Source organism: Melospiza melodia, chromosome Z (assembly GCF_035770615.1).
Source record: "Melospiza melodia melodia isolate bMelMel2 chromosome Z, bMelMel2.pri, whole genome shotgun sequence".
Lineage (NCBI taxonomy): Eukaryota > Metazoa > Chordata > Aves > Passeriformes > Passerellidae > Melospiza > Melospiza melodia.
The window spans coordinates 72,538,061-72,564,114 of NC_086226.1; the positions used below are offsets into that span (position 1 = coordinate 72,538,061).

Below are 26,054 nucleotides of genomic sequence, written 5' to 3' on the forward strand. Positions count from 1 at the left end.
CTACTGTTTTTAGCTATGGTTTTAGAGCGACTTCTGATGAATGAGTTCCAAGTCCTCATCAACTAGAATTTTGAAATTCTGTCTTAGTCCATTAGATGGTGGTCCTTTTAATCAGGATTCAGGTAAAAGAAAATTACTCAGCCGCAAAAAAGCCCAGCACTAGAGTAGACAAAATAGAAACACCTAGTTATTATATGGTGTGATCTACATCATAATCTACAGACAACTATTCCAAAATACATTTGAGAATTTGCTTGAGCATAACTGTGGCATTGTCTCAGCAATACATCCATAGGAGTTGTGAGACTCAGTGACCAAGAGACCTAAATTTGATCTCACTCTCTTCTGATTGCAAGAGTTGCAACTTCCAAGATGCCAACACTTTTTGGAAGCTGATAATGACAACCTCAGCAAGGGATGCTGATTATTTGAGTCTACCTTCAATGCACAATCACTCTAGCATATTTAATTTTCTGCAGAGCACAGACAAAATTCCATAAGTAATATTAACATAAAACAAAGTCTTAGGGTACAGTAATAGAAATGTTTTATTAATCAAATATATTTACATTTCTTCATCTTCTTTTTAAATGTGTGCCTGTTATTTTCATTTAAACACAACGTAATCTTTACATTTGATATCACAAGAATACAGCTACATGCATGACTTAATTGGTCCTTTACAGTAAAAAAGAGGCAATTTAATGAAGTTTAAAAAATGCAAGCAAACTGTTGATCTTTCTAATTACAGTGTCATTTTTATTTTTATTACAACACAGGACCCCTTCAGCATACTCTACATCTATAGGGTGGATTTATGGGTTTTTTGAGATTGACTTCATGATGTCGAAACTTCCAAAATCTAGGAAGAAAAAAAAATGTCATGGAGTCCCAGAATATTATATTTTCTGGAATCTTTCCACAGAAAGGACTTGCAAGGAACAGAATAGCATTCTAATTGTAATTTCTAAAAAATGAGAGCAACTTAATTACTCTTAAAAGCAATGAAGACTTAATATTGGACATTCACTTATTTATTTGTTTGAAATCACACTGTTTTTTCAGCTATAAGACAGCATCACATAACGCAATGGCACCATACAAAAAATAAATTTTAATTTAAAGGAGAGATGATGTTACCAAAAGTAAAAGGTATACACATAATTTCTTGTAAGTTTCTAGTATGTAATGTGCTGTAATTATTATATTATTCCCAATTCAAGTTTCTTTCATGGGAAGAAAATCAAATTGTATTTAAAATTATCATCTTTAGGGGCTATAAGTACGTTTATAAAGGACCCGAAGTCTTTCTGAAAGGTATAGCTCTATGAACATATAAAATTTAATTCCACACTGAAAAAGAATCAGAACTAGGCACAACTTTTAAATATGATTTCCAACATGTTCAGGGTTGGACAAAAAAAAATTAAAAACCAAAAGCTTGTATTTTTTACCAGACTACAAAACAGAGATGCCAAGTGCTTCAGAAATTCTGAAATGGCAGGCACATAATCACTACATTTAAAGATAATTGAATTACACTTACTGCTTCAGATTACTGTGTGCAAACACATATTGTATGCATAATAGACCTAAATGTACAGTTCTGCTGAAACATTAATTGAAACTCACTCAGTATTTGGGAAGTCCAGACAGGAACTGAATTCTGTTTAGTCCAAACCTAGAATGTATTTTGTGTTCACATTGGTTTTACATTTGCCATACTGTAATAGAATGCCAAATGTGATACTCAAGAAGATGCCACTATGGAATCATGGGTTCTCAATGTATTGCTTTTGTATGCTGCCAAATGTGTTGTTGTGAAAATACAATGTATAAAATAATACAATAATTGAAGTTGTCTTTAGGCATATGGAACAACATAGTGGTTTACACTAGAAAGAATTATCTGGAAGGAAAATAAAATAAGTTCTGCAGACATACTACTCTAGTGCATTTTTTTAAAAATCCAATAAAATCTTGAAACAATTGACCTTTACTTCACACCCATTCAGAACAATATTTAGACATGTTTAAATGAAAACATACAAGTAAGCCTACCTGCAGTCAGCAGGGAACTTGCCATTTCTGTAAGCACATACTTAGGTACTCTTTGCACTACATGACTCAAATATAGTGGAGTCTCTTCACTGCCACAAACCTCATCCCTGACCATGGGAGCAGGGTTAGATAATGCAGCAGCACAACTCACTAATCTAACATAGCTCACATTTGCTTTTCAGAGCATGACATTTTCCCACTTACTTAGTTTATAAATTTTCTGATCTCTTGTTCTTTGTTTAACTGTTTGCTTGCAGAAATGATCAATAGATACTGTTCAAATAGTTAACTAAAAGTTGGTGCCCCACCAGAATGTTACTTTATATTAAGTCACTTAAATAACGAAAAATGTGAGCTACCTGGCATGAGTGTTTGAAAGGTTTAGGATTTTATTTTGGTTTCTTCTGTTTCATTAACCTTGCTAGAAACAAAACAATGTTCAAATAGTCACCTTTAAGTTACAAGTCTTCCTACCCAGCTTCCCATGCTTCTTTGAACCTATAAGCAAACAAACAAACACATTTATATAGTAGCTAAGAGTCTCTCATAGTTTTGAGGATAGAATCAGGCAGGTGACAGAATCGCTCACTCCCCATATCTCTGCATTCAGAAATAGAGCTGAAAACTCATAGGAATACCTTCTTTATGAGATAATCTGGTATTTGCTAGAACAATGATAAAAAAATCTTTTTTCCCCCATCACGATTTTTACATTTCAATGGCCAAACACAAATACTCCTGAAGTAATTCCCTGCAAAGCTTTGGAAACTCCAGATTCTGCAGTGTAGTTTTTACAATATAATAGATGAACACCATGCAGTATGGATGTCTTAGCTTTTAAACTCCTTTTAAATGCATTTGAATTTTACTGTAAGCTCTTTTTCTGCTTGAGCTCTTTGCAGAATTCATAAATGGTCTGAACCTGGTGTCAAATTTGTAGCTGATTCTGTCTAGCCCTTTACAGAACTGGATACTTTATTCTCTACATATTTAAAATCATCCCCATAAATGTGTTTAAAATATTTAATATAATCAACTGAGCCCTTATGAGCTACTCAGCACTTCAGTTTTGGTGCAAAACTGAATTAATCTATTTTAATCCCCATATTCTCCACAATTGTATTTTGCAGTATTACCTTACGATAAAGCATGACCTCAGACTGTTTAGGTTTTGCTTCTTGGTAGTTGTGATTTTGTTTCTTTTCTTTTAATTTATTTTCTTTTTTCTTGTTCTTTTTTTTTCTTTTAGTTTTTTTTCTGTTTTTTTCCTTTTTTTAAACATTTTTGTCAACCTACTGCTCTAGCATTGAAACAATCAATATATAAACAAACGCCGCTGGCTTCTAGAAGTGAAAACATAATTTGATTAGACAAAATCGTGAAATCTGAAATACATCATGGATAAAAGCATGGGAAAAAGCCAATATGGAAATTGTTAAATCAACCCAATGTAATGACATCTGAGCTTTTTACATTTATATTGGGAATATTTTGGCTTTCCTTCATTCACTTTACCAGGCAAATTTCTATGAAGTGAATGCTATGAAGCCTCCAAGAAATTGATAAAGTATCTCTATTCATATTTATCTTTTGTTTTGAAGCTCAGCCCAACGGTACTGAAAGCTTCATCTAATACAGGAGCATTTCCAATTTGATCCAGATAACAGACTGAAAATATCAATCGACTATAGTTTGGATTTCTGATTGGTTTTCCTAGAACATTAAATCAGTTACCCAAACCAAATGTATCTTCTCGGTTTTCTGCTCCTTGTAATATTATTTACACATGGACTGGAATATTTAGTGTTTAAAATACTTTTTACCACCTCTGTCTTTCATAGCTATTAGACTAAATTTGAAAGCTCTATTAGTTTGACACAGTTTTCCTACTTGTTTCTTTATGTAATGTGTATTTGCAGATAAACAACATTCCATTTTTTTTACTATTTTTTCTTTTTGTTTTTGTTGTTTTTCTTTCCCAGAATATCTATGGCAATGCCAATGCAAACTAGTTGCATGAAAAAGTGCACGCAGTGTGAGGCATGAGACTATGGAAATGGAATGCCCTTTGGTCTGAGGTGGCTGACACTGACCCAGGTATAGCTCGCCATCACTTTCCATCCCACACAGCAATTTCTATTACAGCCATGTCAAGATCAACTTAGCCCAGCCCAGCTAAATGTACAGATTACATCTGGGTCCTTTGAGTCATGCTACAAAAAAAGGTGCAACAATAAACAAGTCCATGTGCATTCTCAGTCATAACTATGAGCAGAAGAACCCTTGAGACTCCTCACTTTGGCATTAAATAACAATTATAAAGGCTTTTAGAATTAAAGCAATACATGAAGGGACTTGAAATGTTAACAGTCCCAAGTAACTTGTCAATTGAAATAAGACTCATCCCTAGTCATAAATAAATAATCTCTTTCCTGGTCTCACTTCCATGCCAGGATCAATATCTCTTAACATCTTACTTATTTTATTACTGCTTTTGGTTTTCTGGGACTGATTGAAAGTTGCTCAGAGGAAATCTTTGGTTTTGCTTAAGTGTCCGTGACATTTAATCATGACTTTCCTTGCAGTTTAATTCCAACCAGTCAATCAGTTAATCCACTTCAATTGATTCTGTGCTCTCTGTTATTGGCTTGCACTCATTGGGCATCCTCTGGTGTCGACTCAGCTGGGTGGCTTGTGTGAAGCTCCTCTCACACCTCTCGCACCTGGTGAAGGCAAGAGAGAAAATTGAGACCAGGGAGCTGCTCTGGGGGGGGGTGATGGGCTTTGTCTCATCCTGCCTAATCAGAACAGACACTCAAAAGTGGCTTCAGATTTTACTGGCTCGAGAGGTTTAATTGGTGGCTACTTCCAAGGCCTTGATGCCTATGATGGGACAAGGCCTGTCTGATTCAGAACAGAGGAATCTGTCAATAGACAGGGGGAAGGTGATTTCTCCAGAGAGGCCTGTCCTGCTGTAGCTCTGATCACTGTCAGTTCAAATAGATAAAGAACAAAAAGAGATTTTTAGGAGTGAGCCATCAAAGAGGCAGCTTGTCTGCAGTTTTCTGCTCTGCATCCCCTAAGAGAAATTGATGACAAATAGAATTTCACCTTCTGCTTTTTTAAAATCCACAATTGCCTATTGGAGGATGAGAAATCACAAAGCAGTAATCGTTCAGTCCTAGAACAAGAGAAAACTCTTTGTTTATCTGATCTGACCATGTAGTAGGATTCATTTTTAAAAGGCACATAGAGATAGTGGTTACTTAATTATCTGCGTGCATCCACACTCTTTGCGAAATCTGTGGGTTGAGGAAGAACTCCTAACAGCCATCAGTGTTGCTTCGCTTTTATACTGTTTCCCTTTCTACCCTGTTCTCTCTTAGAGAACCATAATCTGCAAGAAAAATACTGCATGAACGAATGAACAAAGCCATTGAATTTTGCAGAGGATAGAATAGGGGCTACGGTTGCCTTGGAATTAATCCCTTATCCCTGCTCTAAAGACACATTACTGTACCTAATCTCCCAAATGCTGCCTTCTTGATTTGCATTCTGAACATTAGAGAAGGGTTTGATGAGTCACAAACATGGATGGAGCAGACCCTTTCTGTATGGTGCTTGCTCCAAAAGCCGTCTTCAGTTTAATGGTACCATGTGATGTCTTATCTCCAAAAAAGATTTTCATAAAAGTATCACTGCAATGAATCGTTCACTTTCAAAGGAGAAGTGAGAAAAACAACGGGCTCAGCTAATTCATTTAATCTTTCTCTATCATGTGAATGATAGAAAGTGAACTGTCAGTGATCTGCTTATTAAAAAAAAGAAGATATTTACACACATGTATAACTGTGGATATTCTTCACATTAATAATTTTGGTGATAAATTTCTGCTTCAGGACTATTTAGCACAGACATTACAGAGTCATTCATCCAGGTTACTGTACCAATCTAAAATGTCAACACTTTTAAGTTGTATTTCCTTGATTGTCTTTCATGGAATATTTTTAGCATCCTATGCCACTGTTAAAAACTGCACTGTGATCTTGACAAATGTAAAATGTCAGCTTTAATGTATCAGACCTATCAGCTCAATGAAAATAACTCAGAAGTATTGATTACTTAATGATTTTTGGGGTATTCATTAACGTCTATGTGCAGATCATCCACTCTCCAGAGCTCCTGAAGTGCTGATGACACATTAGTGCACTGCTGATTGTTTATTAGAAAACTGATTACTTACTGGATTAGTGTGTCAAAATATACTACCTTTCATTGCCTGACAAACTTGCAAATTATTGTATTATTTTTATATACATACATATATATCTATCACAGAGGCATTATAATCAATTTTAAGGCTGGGGGGTTAACTTAGTCTGTATGAGATATTACTCTCTACTTGAACTTGATAGTTTGGTTATTTTGATGTCCACAAAGACAAGTACTTTGCTTGATGAGTAATAGGAGGGTTGGATCCTTGCCTAACTAAGCTGTAAGTGATACAGTTGCAACATAACCTATAAAAGCAGGTGTGGCATGCCCTGATTTTAAGAGCCTGGCCAAATAAAGGAAATAAGGGCTAACAGGATGCTTAGGCACCATTAGTGACTTGGATGAAGGCTATAGAGTGATCCAAAGACAGTGTTACCCACCAAAACCATTTGCTGTGGCAGGCCTCCTTATCCTTTCTGGGGCTTGTCTGGGAGGCTGGAATTGGGCAGGCATTCACTCGGCACCTTGCATTGTTAGTGAAAGTGCAGAGCAAGGTTTACCACAGTTCTTTAAGACACAACTTCCCATCCTTTACCCACAAGATTCCTCTGTTGTAGGAGTGCTCTACCTTCCCAGCTACAGGTTGATACACTAACATCAAGCACAGGAAAGAGGGATGATAAAGAGAGAACAGAAAAGGGGTAAATCTCTTGATACAAGCACCTACCCTTTATGAATAGGAAGGCTGTGGGCGCCAAGTGTTGCTGCTGGTCAAACTGTGATGTCTGCATTTACACAGCCCTTGGGCAAAAGTCAGAATAAAGCCTCTGACAAAGCACTTAATTCCCCTGTCTTTCTCTTGTACTTGGATAACCTTCAGATATTACCCAAGGTGCCTGGGATTTTCTAGGTACTTCCAAATCATGTGGGTGGTGTTTTCAGGACCATAGTTTTGGATATATAAGTACCTGGCTTATGGGCAGAGATGTGTATTAGGCTCCTGATCCCTCTTTTCAATGTGGTCCAGAGAAGTTGTTGCTGGATACAAACTAATAGAAAAGGTGAAGATAATAGTGTCACAGCAGTCAGCATTACTGTCTCACAGTAGGTAGGAATGGGAAGAGGAGCGGGAATATTTTTCTTCTGGATTGTGATGTAATCTACTAACCATTCTTTCCCAGCCCATCATAGCAGAATAACCACTCCTATAAGCTCTGCCCATGAGATTGGTGAGTTTTCATGTGCATGTTCCTGTATGTAACCCAGACGTGTTTAATGTTGTGTTGGACAGTTGAACAGTGGACAAAATTGTCAGAAAGGAAAAAGACTCCATAGCTCATGTGCCCACACACCAAGCCACTATGGGACTGAGCCCAAGCCTGAATGATAGACACACAAAATTTTGGCTAAGCCTGCACTGTAGATACATGTATTGGCAATAATGACACATTAACTGAGATACAATTTAATTTCCACTTAGGGCCATCTGATGGCATTTGAATGGAATTTAAACAGCCCCAGGTGCATTTAGGTCCAAAGCAATTCCAAAGTCCTCAAACAATTAGGTATCACCAGTGAAAACCGGATCCATGTTGCCTTCTTTTACAATGTCTGCGTACACTGTAATTGTAAGGAGCAATGTCCTAAAGCATTCAGCCTCCTCAGCCTCAAGGCTTCACTCTTCCACAGGGTTTCCTGGTATGATTTGCTTGGGTGGAGGTGGTAAACAGAATTGTTCTTAAGTTCACAAAGTGCACCAATAGTCCTGGGATATTTCTACAGTACTGGGGTTTCTGATTTTGTTTAGATAGCCCTCATTGTTACTGGTCTGCTTGTTTTCTTCACAGTGCTTTCAAAACATTGACAGTGAGGATTGGTTTAATTTGCACATTTATGTCAACCTCTGTGAAAGGCTTTGGGTGGAGAAAATGCTGAGGGCCTATTTTAGAAAAAAAGACATTAATTTGATACTCTCAAAATAAACATTTTAAGATTTCATTGAACAAGTACATTTTAAACTCCTTTGGAAGGGTGTAAAAAATCCAAGAAAAACTATCAACCAAAGAGAATCCCTCCTGACAACTCTGAGATGTCGCTGCAGGTACAACGTACATATTCAACCTAAAATGAATGCTGAGCACTTTTGTATTTCAGTAAGTAACAATAAAAAATATGTGAGCTGTTGGAGGCTGAAAGAATCTTTCCTCTTCATTATTTTGGATTGACTGCTAAATCTTAGGTCTTTGAATAAGCCTGATTCTGTAGGCAAATGAGAATTGGGAGGGGGTGAGAAAAAATTAGGAGAACAGAGGTAACAAATAATTTTCCTTTTTCTCCTGTATTTTAATTTACTTAAGATCTTTGTTCCCAGACTAGCAGCCGTAGTGGAGACTTCAGTAAGATAAGAATACACAAAAACTTTTCAGTGGTGTGGCTGGCTTGATAGCTTGTGATGACATGAAAAGTCAAATTCAGCTAAAGCTTTGACTACAGATAACCTCACTTAGCATTGTTATCTTAATGAAAAGAAAATAGAAAAGTCTTCGACCATACATCCAAATTTACCTAGGACCTACAAAGAAAATGGCCTCTCACAGAAAAAGCTTTTCAACCAATCCCAAACATCCTCTCACAAAACAATTAATCTAAAATATTTTTGAAAATACTGTCACCAGTGTTCACCATTTTTAAAACCAGCTTCTGGAAATAATATGCATACAAACATACTTGGCTTTTAACATTGCTGATTTAATCCATGCTGAGTGTAATTTGTCTATAAGCACATATGAAAACAGCTGCCCTATTGCATTAGTAATCATGAGATTGCATTCACAGCAGAACCACCTTCAAAATTGTACCTGTTATTTTAAAATAACTTAGCTAGAATTAGCTAAGTTATTTTAAATATATTAGCTAGAATTTAAGTAATTTATCACTATCCATGCATGGCAATTCTTCCTAATATTAAAATATTAGTTAAATGAAGTGTGTGCATCACCACAAATACAAACTTCTCTGAGGTACAGTAACACTGTTTCAGTTGACTTTTCTGTCTTTTTTTTTTTGTTTTTGTGTGTAAGTGTATACTCAAAATTCTTCATAAACAAACATTTAAAACCTAAATCGCATGATCAAGAGACAGATATTTTGCTTGTTCTATTTATGGTTCTTGCTTAATAGAATTTGTTGAGCGCCTTTTCCTAAACTTTCTTAAAACCAGATCTTGTGCAACCTTTTTCCAAAGGAGGATCCAAACAGTGATGAGACATCAAGAGGAGTTGCAGCTCTTTCTTTTTTCTCCAGCAGAGATGATAGATTGATTTCTGGATAATTTTCTGCTCCTCCTCTCTCAAATGCAAGTAGTCCTGCATGAGAGACAAATCTGCCCTTTTGAACAGCTTTGCCAGGACCAAGGCTTGTGTGTCCTCTTATCTGACTAGGCGGGATGGGAAAACCTGCAGCTCCAGTTTCAGCTTCACATGAAGTTACTAGTCAGCTTAGTGAAAATACCTTCAACAAGACTTCCAGAGAGAAAATGGTGCTACTGTTTCTTGTGCTTGAGGAAGAAACTAAAGAAACACCTTGCACAGTTGAAATTATGCCATGCATCATAATGAACCAGTATAAAGTATACACTTTTTTTTTTGTTGTTGCTCTGTCCCGCAACTTAAGGAACAGTCAGATACATCCTGGAATACTTAAATGCTTCCACTCAAGCAGGGCAAAACATAACAAACGAACAAACAAACAAAAAAATCAAAAAACAAAAAAACCCCCCAAAAAACCCACAAAAACTAACCAAAACAAAGCAAAACAAAAAACAAACCCAGATCTCTTGTTAGTTGTATTACATACATTAAGCTCTCTCACAAATGAAATTGTGCTGTAATCGAGTCCATTTTTGAAAAGGGTAAAAAATTAGTATACCAAAGGGGAAAAATAATGACTCTAAATTGGGCAAAATAGCAGATCTATTGGAAACATGACAAAAAGAGGACGTTAAGGAAAAAAATTAAGTGGAGTCAACAAGGTTACACATAAGTAACACCTTAACATTAAACGAAATCTATTTTCCATTTTGACCCGGAAACCCCTTCCATTAATTACTAAAATCTATTTACACAGCAACTAGATAAAATCAATCTGATTGCTCGCACCATTTTTGGCTCACTTTCTGTGGGCTCTGAGCATTCAACAGACTGGCTCAAGAGAAGTTGATATTTAGATGTTCTGAGCCTCCACGACGTCCTAGCCATGATTCCTGCCATGCCAATTCTTCTGTACTGGATATGCAGCATTTTGCTCCTGGCTCTGCCCCCTCGCCCCCAGCAGAGACATATGTGGAGGCTGTGCTTCCTTCCAGCCTTATATGGAGGCAAAGTGTGCTCACCAGTATCTCTGTGGGGCTGTTATGGGGGGCTCTGACAGGCCGAGCTCCCTTACACTAACCAGATCAAAAGCACTGTCTGGCAAAAGTGGAAAAAAAGGTCAAACAGAGAAAAGTAGAAAGAGAACAGACAGTACTCGCAGAACTGGGAGAGACACACACCTTCTACACATATTCCCCTTCCTCCTAGGAACATCCAGGAAGCTTCCAAAAGAAGTGATATCGATACATTAGGTGGAATTGCTCCAGTGACCACATCTATGTGCTCTGAGCCTGTCGGTTCAGCCAAGACAAAGACACAAACATGGGATATATTTCTTCTGCTTTGGAGAGCCCTTCCTATTTAGTAGGCAGAGTCTTGCACAACAGAAGGTAAAATATCAGGATCAGCTGTACTATTGCTGGAAATGAGCACTGCTGGAAGATTTCTGAGACAGGTATGTGCTTAGCTTTAATATCAGTAATTGAAAACTTCAGAAATTAACGAAATCTGTTTAATGTAAAATCATCTCTATTAGGCGACATTTTTTTCTTATACTTCGGACAGCTGAACACTTTCAATTTATTACTATGATCTTTCAAAACTTATGCCACAGAGTTACATTTTCTATTCAGTGATTCTGAGACTAAAAGGAGGTGCATATTCCTCCCCATATATAACTAGAGCCAAATTAGCTTTTAAGTGAAGCTCCATCTACCTCAGTATATAGACATCAAAGAATCATATTAATGTTCTTACAACATGGCCTGTCTCACTCTTGATCATATTTTCAGCTGTGGTTCTCTGGCAGCAGCTTGTCACTTAATTAAAATAATCAAGGTATCATTAGAGAACAGAAGATTGTGCAAGGTTTTCAAGAAACCCAAAATCAAAGCCATATAAATTCTGATTTTAACAGCACCACTAGCTGTTTCACCTCATTGTCACAGACTTCTTTTCATTAAAATCCTTTCGTTAGGATTTTTGCTGCTGAAGCTGAGAAGCTTCAGCAAAAAAGTGTAAACAGTGGTTAGCTGCTGGTGTAGAATGCAACAGGTAGATCCGTGATTAGTCTCAGGTGGATATTTAGATTTACCGACCACTCACAGCAGAGCTAAGTCTCATTCTCTGCTGAGACACAGACCTTTGTAATTCATTCCTTTTCTATTCTTAGCTTAGCTAACCTTCTGAGAACTTTCTCTCTATTCTTTTTAGTATAGTAATAATGTAATATATATAATAAAATAACAAATCAAGCCTTCTGAACATGAACTCAACATTTCTTGCCTCTCTCTTCATCCTGCAACCCTTGCAAGCCCTGCGGCACCTCATGGTCTGACCTTGGCTTTCAAGGGATCATCAGCCGAGTGCTGGCGATGCTGGTGAGCAGCAGCAATGCATTTCCCCCCCCTAATCTCAGCTGGCAGACGCCGCTGGCCTCAGGTACTTACTTGAAGGGCTTTTCCCCGGTGTGCGTGCGGATGTGGTTGTTGAGCGTGGTGGCCCCGGCGAAGGCGCGCCCGCAGTAGCCGCACTTGAAGGGCCTGTCGCTGGAGTGCGTCACGACGTGGTTGCGCAGCTCCGAGGGCTGCGAGAAGGACTGCGAGCAGTGGCCGCACTGGTAGGGCCTGCGGTGGGAAGGGAAACGGCAGCGTCAGTGCTGTCTGCTGGCACCAGCAGGAAACCACACGGGACGGGGGCTCCTGATCCTCCCAAGGATCTCCAAAGAGAAAAGCGGGCGCGCTTCTCTGGGTCTTTCTTGGGAAGCGCAAACCCAAAACTTCACAACCTCTTTAGCAAATGTGAAACTCTTGGGCAGGAATTAAAAGAGAGTCTATGGGACCATAAGCCATAAATCAGCAAACCAGTGAGCCTGCAGTACACAGCTGCTTGCCTTCGTTCTCTCAAACTCGACGGTACTCCTTAGTCAAAAAGAAAAGATCCACACACATGGAGCTGAGGGATCCATGTAATCCTGTCTGCTGGTGTGAGCTACAGCCTTACTTGCAAATGCATATCTGATGGTTGTGTGCACATCCTGTCGTTATTCTGTAGATATTCACAATTAAACTCCTCATATTGCTTTGGAGGATTTTAGAGATCACTTATTTCAATAAGAGACTTGGAAAAAATGACTGCTGTATTTAAATTATCTTTCTATTTTTGTTATTTCAGTTGAAAATCTTTACATTTCATTAACATTTTTTCTCCCATCTAGATTGAAAATGTCTGCTTTGGGGATCTCGGAAAGAAACGCAGAACTCAGGTTTTCAACAACACATCTTGTTAAAAATAAACATAACAAACAAACATGCAAAATGACTGATATGTTACAAATTCAGAATCATAACAAGCAGACTGCAAACACAGACAAAAGAGGATACACAACAACAATGTGACACTGGTCTTCTGAAATGCTACCTAAAATAAAATGCCAAGAAACCATGTCTATATATTTCTCTTCAATAAAAGTGGCTTTATGTCAACACCCTACTAGAGTTTTTTTTCTATTTCACATTTGTTTTAACTTAGTAGCAGAGTCCTAAGTGCTTATCAGACTGCTTGCTAAGAAAATTAAGATCTTTTTTCTGGAGGGATAATAATGATTTTTACCCTACACAACATTTTAACTCTTGGTGTCTGCGTTTCCAGAGCCAATGGCCCACACAACTTAATTGCTCTCTCCGTAATAAATGTATATGTTTAAATAGCTAGAAACCAAAACTAAAGGGAAAGAGACAATGGTGACCAGGCATGTACAATTCAATTAAGTGCAAAATAAAGTGAACTATCTCATTTGTCAAGTGAACTGCTTAATTGTGGCTACTTGCATCACTGAACACAAATACTATTATTTTACAGTGCTTCAGAGCACTGAACCCTGATTGTAGAATTTTTTAGCTTGATTAATAGCTCAGTATTCATCAATAACTCAATAGCTTACAATTTTAATTACTTGCATTTGAAAATCTAACTACTCTCTAACAAGTTTGAAAGTAAGGTATGAAAGCTGTTGAAAGGTAATTTAGATGATGTGGCCCTTAAAGATACACAGAAATATGTAAGATAATATTTAAAAAACCAAAAACCAAGAAAGTGTTTTTCTGTTTCTCTTACTGAAAGACAAGTAGTAACATGTCCAGTTTTCACCTTTCTTGGAGTCCAAAGTTAATTTGAAGAAAATATTTATCAAATTTGGTAAGAAATTTCAAGAGCTGATAAAACAGAGATAATTGGTGAATGCAGTAATCAAGCACTTTTAAGCAAAATAAAGCAATAATATATTCTGTATCCAAGAAACATTGATTTTTTTAATAGTGAAGGAGACCATTAACATCTATTAGCCTCTGGTTATCTATTTTTAACAGCAACCACAAAAAATGATGCAATGCGACATAAAGAATTCATGAATGAATGAATTAATAAATAATAATAATTAATCTTTTTATTTTTTAAAGTGATAAATAAATCAATGTTATTAACTTAATGCAGTGAAAATTCACACTGCAACTTGTCTGTAAACAGTCAAAATTTCTAACCAGATACAGGTGAACATTGTCATGGCAAAAAATATGGGTTCATTGCCTGAAAATAAATGTCTTCTTTACAAAATACTCGGAATATATTTCACTGGCTTACACTCAAGTAAATCATCCCTGCAAAAGATCACCAATTGTTAGATTACTTTGACTCCATTTTTCTGATTGATCCACATGTTGAGAGAAAAACTGTTAAAGAAGTTACCCTTCTCTTTGCAGAGGATGAATTTATCCAAGTTTATGTCCAAGTAATTCTAATTAATGCTAAAATGCCTAATTTTTTTAAAGCTTATGTAAATGACATACATTAGGCAAAATTAATTTTAAAAAGAGAGCCTAAAAATGCATTGAAATACTGTAACATCTTAAAAATGCTCTAATTTGCACAATTGCAGATTTAAATACGCCAACTTCTGACAACTTTTGGACGCTACTATTTTTCAAAGAGAAAAGAAATAATTATATTCAATAAGTACAGAAGTTATCATTCTGTTCTCTGGTAACAATTTTCCTGTGCTCGGGATTTTTTTTTTTTTTTTTCTTGGAAGAAGATAAAATCAATATGTTATTTTTCAAAAAAAAATGAAAGTGGTGCTGAAGGCCTGAGCAGGAGCTGTGCTCGGTTCAGCGAGTGCATTGACATGGGCAGAGCACGCCTGCCTTTGATGCAGCAGTTGTGTCTTCTGCCATCACTTTTGCCTGCACCGGGACAATGAGTTCAGATGGTGACCTCGCTGTCACAGAGCTCTGCAGACAAGGAGGAGCAGCAACAAAGGGACAGAAATGTTGGTCCTCGTAGGCTGTGCTTTCAAAAATCCGCTGGTGGACTGAATGTACTGGCAGCTCAGAAAAACTAATTTCCTTGGAATAACCAACACACATATCGTACTTTCCTGAGCTTCACAGTACTCACGTGAATCAAAATCTTACCAGATCATAATTTTAAGTTACAGTTAAGAGCAGCTAAACTGATTACAGCCATGTGCAGATGAGAGTGATGTTCTGACAATCATCGAAAGTAGTTCTAATGTTTTTTTATAGAACACCTAGTTACATAGGAGCTTTTAGCTTCACATCTTTCTTTTTGAGCTTAAAGAAGGGAAATCTACTTACCCAGAAGAAAATTTTCCTGTTGGAAAAATTTTACACTGTTGTTATTAATCCCATGCATCATTGATAAGCTATCTAGGTTTACTGACGTTCAGAATCCACCAGCTTTTTCTGGAAACCTTAATCCTACAGTCTCTGACTCTATGATGGCCCATATAGGAATATAGGCCATCCAAACTGAAATTCTGAGAGCAATTCTAATGTAATAGTTTTCAGGTTTTGTGGTAATTTATAATTTGAGCTTTTCCAAGTTGTGCAAGCATTTTCCAAAATTAAAACACTATGGAATAAATTCTGTTCTCTAAGATAGACAATCTCTTGAATGATTTTGCTCTTTGGTGAGGTCTTTTCCTTTCTTAAAATTTCCTTACTTTGCAGCTGATATTTTTCTGGGTGAAACCACATCATGCATGGGATCAGTAAAAAAGTCAGGCTTCCCTATAAGGCTTACTGAACCTCACCAAAGCTCATGCTTTGGGCAAGGAATGTAGAACCCCTAATATGTACAAAGCACATTAAAAGACTAGAAAAATCCATATGCTTTCATCTGAAATAGCTACTGAGAGACAGCTGTACATTTAGGTTAATTCTTTCTAGATTTTCGTTTAGCAAACTTGACATAGCTTTATTTGTCTTTTACTATTCCTCTGTCAAAAGAATATATTTTCCAAATTCTGACTCCTAAGTATATCTAAGTGTTATAAATTTATTTTCTACATCATAAACTATTAACTCTTTGAATTATTAGAACCTTAGAGAATCCAATCATTATGTTCCACTGCATTTTCAAACTATTTCCTTTATGATTAATATGTTTTTAGTGTGGCCTTGTCAGAAGTGAATTTGCTCTTTTCAAGGGGCATATGGAATTCTAGTGTAATCTTAGAAATTTCTTGTAAGGGCAAGCTCCTGAATACTTGTAACTTTGTCATTGAAACTCAGCCCAGTGAGACAAAATAGCACAGCACTGTATTCTTTTCCCTCAGAAAGAGCTGGAAAAGCACCAGCTGAAAGGAGAGATTGGCATGTGATTGAAAGTGTTTTTCTCCCTGTTGATGACTAAGAAGTAAAAAGCCAGCATGACCATAGAGTTATAGAATGGTCTGTGTTGAAAGGGGCCTTAAAAACCATCTTGTTTCCAACCCCTTGCTATGGGCAGGGACACGGTGAAATATGAGTCTCCTCAAGCCAGGTCTCATAAGCTCTTGAGATCTATTTCACACCCAAGATGGCTCAGCTACCTCAGAAGGCATAAAATCATCAGGATGGCTTCTGTGGCAGTGTTGGAAACAAAAAGGTTTTAATAAAAGGCAAAATAAACAAAACTCTTTGCAGAGAAAAACCGAACCAGGTGCAAAAGGTCCTTGCCCCCGGTAAAACACCTCACAAAAGCAGTTAGTTTATTTTTTCTCTTCTTTTTATAGTAAATTGTGACTCCTGTCCAATTAGCTATCCTTAAGTTTGAGGTGAAGACCCCCGGGTCCTATGAGATGTCTTTTCACCTAATTGAGGAGAGAAACTTCTGTGCTTATTTCCTTTTTAAGGGGACAAAGGATATTTTTGTCACTCTGTCAAGTGGGGGCACATTCCTATAGGACATCTTCCACTCAAGACCCCATTCTATTTGGCCTAGATCATTCCCAAGACTGGGCATTGACAACTTCTCTGGGAAAATTTCAAGTCTGTCTCATCATCCTCACACTAAATAATTTCTTTCTTACATCCCATCAAAATTTACCATCTTTCAGTTTAAAGCCATTATCCCCTGTTCTATCACTAAATGCCATCATAAAAAAAGTCTCTCTCCAGATTTCTTGTGGGCCCCTATGTGTACTGGAAAGCTCATATAAGGTGCCCCTGTGCCCTTCTTTTCTCTACCCTGAACAGCCCAAACTCTCTCAACCTGTCTTCATGCCCCTGATCATTTTTGGGATCGTCCTCTGGACTCTCTGTAGGAGATCCACATCCTTCTAATGCTGGAATCCCCAGAGCTGGATGCAGTGCTCCAGGTGGGGTTTCACAAGAGTTGAATAGAGGGGGAGAATCGCTTCCTGCCCATCCTGCTTTTGACACAGCCCAGGACAGGTTTGCCTTTCTGTGTTGCAAGTGCACACCTGGCTCATGTCCAGCTTCTCATCCCCCAACATATCTGAGTCCTTCTCCTCAGGAATGTGCTCAGTCCACTCCCCACCCAGCCTGTATTTGTGCTTGAGATTGCCCTGAACCACTTTCACTTGCTCTTGTTGTATTTCATGATGCTCACCCAGTCCCACCTTTCCAACCTGCCAAGGTCACTCTGGGTGGCATCCCTTCCATCCAGCATGTCACCTGCCCTGCAAAGCCTGGTGTCATCAGGAAACTCGCTGAGGGCGCCCTCGGTCCCACTGTCCCTGTCACCAAAAAACACTGCTGTGCTAAGTAGCATCAGCCCAAATAGCAGCCTCTAAGGAATAGCTCGTCTCCACTTGGAGATTGAGCCATTGCACTCTTTTGAGTGCAACTTTCCTGCCAATTCCTTATCCATTGAGAGATCTGACCATCAAATAAATCCATGTCTCTTCACTTCACTGACAAGGCTGCTGGGTGCAAACACTTAGCACAGGTCCAGGTAGATGACCTCAGTCTCTATTCCTTATTCACCAACTCTGTAAACACTGCTGTAGAAGGTTACCAAATTTGTCAGGCATGACAAATTTGCCCTTAGTGAAATCGCCTTGGCTGTCATCAGTCACCCCATTATTTTCCATGTTCCTTACCCTAGTCGCCAGGGCGATTTGCTTCATGCTCTTGCCAAGTACCAAGGTGAGAATGACTGCCCTGTAGTTGTCCAGGTCTTTCTTTTTAGCAGTGGAGGTTATGTTACCCCTTTTTGAATCAGCAGATCTTCACCAGACTGCCATGACCTCTCAAATATGACAGATAGTGGCTTAGCCACCTCATCCACCATTTCTCTCAGGGCATGCACATGCTTCTCACCAGGCCCCAGGGGCTTGCACATCTTCAGATTCTTTAGATGTTCTTCAATCTGATCTGCTACAACTCCCAGCTCTTCATTCTCCCAGTCCCTGCTTTTGCCTTCTGTGACATGGGTGGTGTGACTGGAACATTTGCCAGTTAAGTTGCTGACTGGCTCAGCCTTTGCTATGTCCTAGGTCACCAGGCTTCCTGCTTCCCTTTAGAGAGGTCCTGCATTTGCCCTGGTCTTCCTCTTATCACTAATGTAACAATAGAAGCTTTTGTTGTCCTAGATGTCCCTGCCCACATTTAATCCTATCAGGGCTTTAGCTTTCCCAAAGGGATTTCTGGCTGCTTAGACAACCTGTCTGTATATCTCCCAGGCTACCTGTCTGTGCTTGCATTCTCTGGAGGCTTCCTTTCTGCCTTTGAATTAATCCAGGAGTTCCCCATTCATCCATGAAGGTGTCCTGGTGGTTTTTCCTGACTTCCTCTTTGCTCCTGAGCTTCAAAAAGGTGATTGATCTCACAGTCTCAAAGAGTGGGGCACAGGGCTCCCTTGAATCCAGGACAGCATTTCTCATTGGTATAGGGGGGAGGATGCCATGCCACAGCCTCTGCACAAACCCCACAAGCAGCGCAGTCTGAGGTGGGGCCAGCATCAGCTTTCAGGGTCTGGCCTTTATGCAATGCTCAGCTTTTTAAGAGCACAGCAGCAGTCAGAGGAGTTAGGTCACAGTTGCTCTCAAAGGAAGGTATTTTTGAGGAGTGCCTTCTTCTAGCAAGTGGAATTAAGGTTGGAGAGCAAAGTGACACCTCAGGATACTGCTAAGCTGCACACAGCCACATCCCAATCGTCAGCAGAGCCACGGGGGGTTACTCTCACTGCACTCCGCATCCCCTGCCAGGTTGGTGCTCCCCTCAAGCAGCACAGCTGCTGTCCTGAGCACCACAGGTACCACGCAGCAGCAGGGATGGCAGAGCTGGACCTGCTGGGAGTTCATCTGCTACAAATCATCTGCTACAAATGCTTGGGAAGAAACCGGCCAAAGCAGAAAGCCAGCACTGGAGCATATGCAAGCTTCTGAAGCTGTCAGGGAGAGTTTCTGCTCTGTAGACCTGTTATTGTTACTAGCTCTGAGTACTGGGCGCTTGCAAACCTTTATGTGAAGATTATGCAAGAACCAGCATTAAATTCAGGACTTTAACAGAGCAATACTCAATACACAGAAATAGACAACTCTTGCTCAAAACACTTATTTTTTAGAAGTCTGTTTTGGAGAGGTTCAAATCAATTAGTGGACTTGGGGAGAGCATCAAAGACAAAGAACCTATAAAGAAAATATAAACACAAAATGGACTAAGCCATGATATTAGAGAAAAACATCTATTAAGCTGGTATCTTCAACTTCCTGTTAAGAAAAACAAAACAAAACAAAACATGCTTACTATTTAATATTGAGGTGATATTGCAAAACATGAGTATAATATCTTTTGACTAAAGAAATTGTGAGTGCCAGATCACATCCATAATCTATCATCCATGAACACATTTATGGACTGTGCTTTCCCTCAGATTCTCAGCTTGAATCCCTGGCAATCAATGAGAATATATATCATACAGATGTACAGGTTGTACATGAAAATATGACACATAGAAGTCTTGAGAACTGAAGCGTTCTGACTTCCCTGAACAACAATGTATCCTGAATCTGGTGATCAGAGTGATGTGGAAGACTGCTGTCATTAAAAAAGACTGTGTCATTATCAGAAAAGTTGTTGCTGTTAAAAAAACCAAATAAAAATTGTTCATTGTAATAAGGAGTTTTGGTAACCTCGTTTTTGAGCCTTCCAAACAGGATTGTTGGGAATTTCTGCAGAAGAAGGGAGGAAATAATAATAATAATAATAAAACCTAAAAAAATTTCAAAAAGAAAAAAACAAAAACAAACAAACAAAAGAAAACCACCACCCCAACAAAATAAACAAAAAAAAAACCCTACTAAAAAAGATTTCCAACTCTTGCTTCCAGAAATATCTTCTCAAATTGTTTCTGTCTGGTCAAGGCTTAAGCAAGTCTTAAAGGCTCAGAAGGTCCTCGAGTTCAAGATTTTACAAATTTAAATTTCCACCTCTCACACACACTTCAACCCCAATTACCATTAATTTCAAAGAGAAGCCCTAAAAAATGTAACAAACTTAAATTTTTTTGTGGAAAGAGAGAAGTATATAAGTAAACCAGTAAAAAATTAAAAGTGATTTTAAATTAAATTCTTAATTTTTAAATAAAACAAAAACCACAGCAGAAGATTTTAATAATGTCTCCTATTTGGGATTCATCATGTTTTAAAATTATTTTTACTTATTAAGTGATCTGTCTGATAAATAGGATCATTTATTTCTTACTACTTCATGGAATTACGGATATTATGGCCTATTTATGTCTGCTCTCATTTAGATGTTTTCTTAATCTCAGTTGTTGTATTATCTTTGTTTGGGTTTCTCAAGTTTGAAGTGGTCTGCTTTTCTTGTATTTCAGACCATGAATTAGACTCCTGTACAGATTCAAAGGTTGTTTTCCCCACACAGCGCTGTTGCAAAACAAATACTAAGCCAGAGCAGACAGACTAAAGTCTATTTCCTAGAGATGATAGGCCCTGCTGTTTCAGTCACATCAAAGATGCAGTGGCTGGTGTGCTTACAAATTGCTGACAATAAATGAGGAGTTGTTTATCAGCTGGAGCAGTGCTGCAGATGTCATTGAGAAAATAAAAACCAGAGAGCTGCATCCGGCACTTGGGGCTGGCAAGCAGGTATTCTTTCACAAATCATACCTTACCTTCATGTCTCCTGGAAATTTTGTACAACACTGTAAAAATTTTTCATCTAGAAAAATGCAAAGTGTTTAAGAAACCAAAGGCCCCTTTTTTCTAGACACTGTATCACTAAATAACTGGCACCCACTAAAGACAAAAAGTTTCCTGTGATGTAAGCTCAGACTGTAAGGATGTGATAACCCAGATCCTAGGGCAGTTATTTATGGTAATTTCAAGCATGGAATGAATTGCAATGACCTTAATCATAGCAAGATGATTTCCTACTATGCCCTAGGGTATTCTGAATGCTGACAATGCTCCAGACTTCCCTGAGGAAGCTGCTGGCTGGGTAGGCACAGGAGGGACTGAGAGGTAATACACCATGAATCAGCACCCTACTAATGAGAATGATCACTTTTAAGACTGAGGACCAGAAATCCAGTCTGTGTTTCAGACAATATTTGACACAAGCTGCTTAGGAGGAAATAAATAAAAAAGTAATAAAATTAATTTTAAAAAATTAATCTCTCACCTCCACAATGAAAGATCTAATGGTAAGACAGATTTATCCTCATTTCCTTTCTCTGACAAAATAAATATTTAGCTGTCACTTAGAGCGGAGAATAGTGCCATTAAGAGAGATCCCTCTTGCAGTAACTATTATCTGCTTGCTTCTTCACAAAGGAAGTCACTGGCTAAAACAAAGGGTGAAATCTAGGTGCCACACCTGATTGGGTGAATCACTGAAAAAGTATGTGGAGGACCTCACAACATGCCTTTTCCAGTGTCTAGATTCTTCCAGGATGCACCTTTTTATGCTTTACAGTATGCTTAGGATGCTTTAATACCAGAAACACAAAAGCCCATGGAATGTAGGAGAGCAGAATTTTCAGGACTCATATTCTACATTGTACACCTAAATTACCAGTTTTGTCCTACAGCTTCCCTAGCAAGGCATTTGCTTCTGCTGAGGCAAGCATGAAATCCAGAAAAGTGTTGAAAGAGCCTGTTCACATTCACAATATTATCAATTTTTAATTTTTATTAATATTAGCTTAGAATCCAATTAGTCCCTAACATGCTTGACATTTCTTCGGGAAAATGGATTTATTCTCTCCATACCCATAGAATCACACAAGCATTTGTGTACATGTAGATAGCACACAAAGTACATGAGGAGACATAGACATGCACACAAACACATACACAGACTCAGTCTTTGCTGCTTTTTTGGTAGTGGTATTTTTAACTCTAATTCACAATTAAATGCTGCTTTTTGGAACACCTTTCAGGGATTTAGCTGTTATGCTCAAATCTTCACAGCTGAAGAAGAGACAAAATACGGGCAGCCTTTTTTTATTGAATTAATTTGATTTTTGTCTTTTGTCCTGCCAGCTATCAAAATTGTCAAATAAACCAGCTTTGATTCATAAATAATGGTTCCATTATATTTACTGTGCCACCGGTCAGAGTACCTGAAATTTTAATTCACTTGTTCAGCTAAATTTCATCCTCAGTTCACAGCCATAAAATTCTGTATTGACAAACTTTCAAACCAACTTTGACTCTGAGGTATCTAGTCAACATTTTTCTTCTGTGTGGATATTAGTTTATTGAATAAGTGGCATCTGTTTTCCTCCACATCACTGGTGGAGTAGGTATTTCCTTTTGACAGCTTTGTACGATTTATGGGTTTGCATGCTATGAAGAAAAATAGTACTAAGCAAAAAATTCCAATTCATTACCTCTTAGTACTTAATTAAGTTCATACGCATTGCACACTATAGGTGAACCCTGAAATGACTGTGACAGCCACTGAGCAGCAAGTTAGATTATCTTTGGAAGACAGAGAGACTTTTAATTATCTTGACCTCATTTCTTCCATCTATGATATTCATAAATTTTCATTTTATTTTGTTGCCTCCATCAGATGTACCAAACCATTCTAAAAACAAGATTATATCCTTAGCTATTTCCTTTTATCTGCACATTTAGGCACTGAATGTTTTTACAAATAGTGAAGGCAAGCAATAGTTTTTATCAGCTTACTTCATGCAGCTGCAGATGAATTATGTCATACAGGCTCCCCATAATAATGGTTTGGTTTTGAAAATGATAACAGCTTGATAAAAGAAGAAAGCAGTGGATCTGGCTATCAGTAGATACAGAAATAAAGAGAGCCTGGGCTTTACCTGTCGGGGTTCTGCGTACACACATGCATCTGCAAGAGGATCCGCTGGGTGAAAGTCTTAAAGCATTGCCCACATTTCCAAAGATGCCAGTCACTGAACTCAGAATTTAGTTGGCTTGTTGAAGTTGGGCTTGCAAGAACTCGTTGGTTTTTGACACTGATCTGGTTAAATCCTGACTCGATGGACCCAGACTTATCCAGGAGAGAAAAATTTCGGCTACACGGAGTCTGTGGAAATACTATGGATCGCTGTGGAGTGGCAGGGGATAGTTTGCTACTTTTATTAAATGGCTGTAGAGTGTCTTGTCTGGACATGGCCTCCATTACAGTTGAAGGGACATTCACTGGGAGAAAACAAGAAAAGTAAATAAGATTCTTTTTATGCCTTTTTAAAACTAATACAATTTTGGGACACCAAAAAAATCAACATCCATTTTCTTGACACTACAATGAAACAGTTTTATTTTAACAAAGTACAAAAAAAAATTTTAAAAAAAGGAAAAAAAGGAAAAAAAAAAGAAAAGAAGGGCTTGAATGAGACAGTGATCTGAATGGATGGTGCTGATTTTGTGACACTGAAATGAAAATTCATGCAAGGGAGTGTCTGAGACTGAAAGGACCCAGAGAAGCCTGACTGTGATATATTTCTATTACACAATGGGATTGTCATCTGAAAGAAAAAGCTGCACCTCTTGCGATACCCTGACTCTGCATGTTGCAGTCAGCATGTCTGACTGCTATTTCACAGGCAAGCATGAATTTTGAGAGCATGGAGAAAAAAATCCCTGCCAGGACCCTCCTTGAGATACAAGAGGGCTTAAATATCCACTGCAGCAATAGTTCCTTCTTCCTACAAAAGGGTGGCCTCTGAGGACATTACACCATTGCATCTCACAGATGGTCACACTGCCAATGCAGTAAGAAGCCAGGGACTTCATCATGTATCTCATGCCTGAGGTTAATAGCAGGTAGGTCACCATGAAACACTGCAAAGTACAGGCAGAGAGATCTTTGTGCATCGGTTTCCCACCTCCAAAACAGGTATGAAAATGTTTTAAAGTCCCATGTAAATTGTTTCTAGTCTTATGATCGTCAATTAACTATGGCTGATGAGGCACTCAGATATTTCAGCGACAAATGCAATATGATTTTCACAGAGAAGTGATTTAGTGCTGAATTTGAATGTTTTGTGATAAGAAAGGCAGGAGGTCAAGCAAGTAGAAGAAATTGAACAGCTGCCTCACACCTTGAGAGCCATGTAGATCATGCAGTGAATGAGGCAGGGGTCCTGTGGAAAAATAGTCAGTTGACAAAAGCTTGCACCACAATGCAAAAATAAACATAATTTAGGCCACTGGACTGAGTAACTTCTAATGCTTTCTAATTTTGGCAGACTCAGGCCCATGAGCTATTATTTTCATGGAAATTTTTAAAGTAAATGTGTTATATACATATAAGTCTCTGTACACAAATTTGGTTACAAACTGTTTATACGTACAAATAGGTACATCGCAAGTATTAAACTGATGATTAGAAACTACAGCTGTGTTTTGGTAAATCATGATGATAAGCGCAAATATGAGCAAATCATGATTTCTAAGAGCAAACATGAGAATTTCAGTTGTAAGCCGGACTCAGCCAATATTATTTAATGCAAAAGAAATACAAACCAACAAAAAAAAAAAAATCCCCAAAACAACCACAACTTAATATTTAGTAATATTTTAAATTATGCCAGTTGCTTTAGAGTTCTGTTCTAATATCTATGATCAATCATAACAATTCAAATATTATATTATTAGAAGATATTTAATTTATATCAGTTGAGGTCCATCCTAATCTATTCTTTTTTGTAGTATCTGAGAACCTCATTTCTAAGTAGGTTTGCATCCATGTATCTGTCTATCTCAAGTTTCCAGACACAGAATTCATCTTCTATGTCTCTTCAGTATCAGGAGCAATTTGTATGCTATCATTTTGCCTCAATATAGTCAGAAGAAGGAGATCACCTTTTTATTTTATTATTTTATTTTATTTTATTTTATTTTATTTTATTTTATTTTATTTTATTTTATTTTATTTTATTTTATTTTATTTTATTTTATTTTATTTTATTTTATTTTATTTAGATTGTGGTCATAGAAGTCCACAGAAGCAGTGAGATCAGGCTACTATAGATCTAAGGAATATAGGCAGAACTTGTGCTGCTGACAATACCCTTGTGCAGAAGATAAGCAGAAGGTACATTCTGGAAGTTTAGGTGGGACTGAAGTCCTATACCAGTCTGCAGATGGCTCCAAGAGATTAATTTCATCTACTCATGTCACTGTCTCTATGGATGAAACTCTGGTTTGTCTCACAGAGAAATCGCAAGAGACAATATTTATAGATATTATCCATAATGATTTTCAAATAAAATTTTTGTAGTCTTGAGTTTCTGAAAGAAAAAATAATATTTCTAAATTGTACACTCCAGAGCATGGCTTTTATCAGCAAATATTTCTGCCAGAAACTAAATTTCTTTTTAACTTTTCTCAAACTCAACAGACTCAACAGAAAACTCAAGATGAGAAAGGATGTTTATTTTCGACAGTCTAGTCCCTGCTATCTTGCTGTTTAATTGCTGCATGATTCAGTATTTAAGTTGCTACAAGACCCTAGTTCTTCCTAGCGGTTCAGGCTGTTAAAGTGTCCAAGTCCAGGACCAAAAACATACACCTTATACAGCATTTACTGAGTGTGGGCAGTCACAGAGTTATTTTAGACCAAAGTCAACAGTCCACTCTTGTTTTCTCCCACT

At 37.8% G+C, this 26,054-nt stretch overlaps 1 protein-coding gene across 3 annotated transcripts in view; it reads right to left on the reverse strand.

Annotated features, from left to right (window-relative positions):
• Positions 1-552: 552 nt before the first annotated feature.
• PRDM6 (PR/SET domain 6) overlaps positions 553-26,054 on the reverse strand; it is an 80,044-nt gene continuing 54,542 nt past the window's right edge. Inside the window, exons 5-8 of one of the 3 annotated variants that reach the window (XR_010031221.1) lie at positions 23,256-23,598; positions 12,095-12,271; positions 3,198-4,784; positions 553-2,559 (exon numbers count right to left, since the gene is read on the reverse strand). Coding sequence is in view for 1 of the 3 variants with exons in the window: in XM_063180521.1 (XP_063036591.1) it covers positions 4,670-4,784; positions 12,095-12,271; positions 23,256-23,598 (635 nt within the window). In the remaining 2 variants the exon portion in view is untranslated. Of the gene's footprint in view, positions 4,785-12,094; positions 12,272-23,255; positions 23,599-26,054 lie in introns of all 3 variants that reach the window. The other 2 variants (XR_010031220.1, XM_063180521.1) reach the window with 2 other exon arrangements.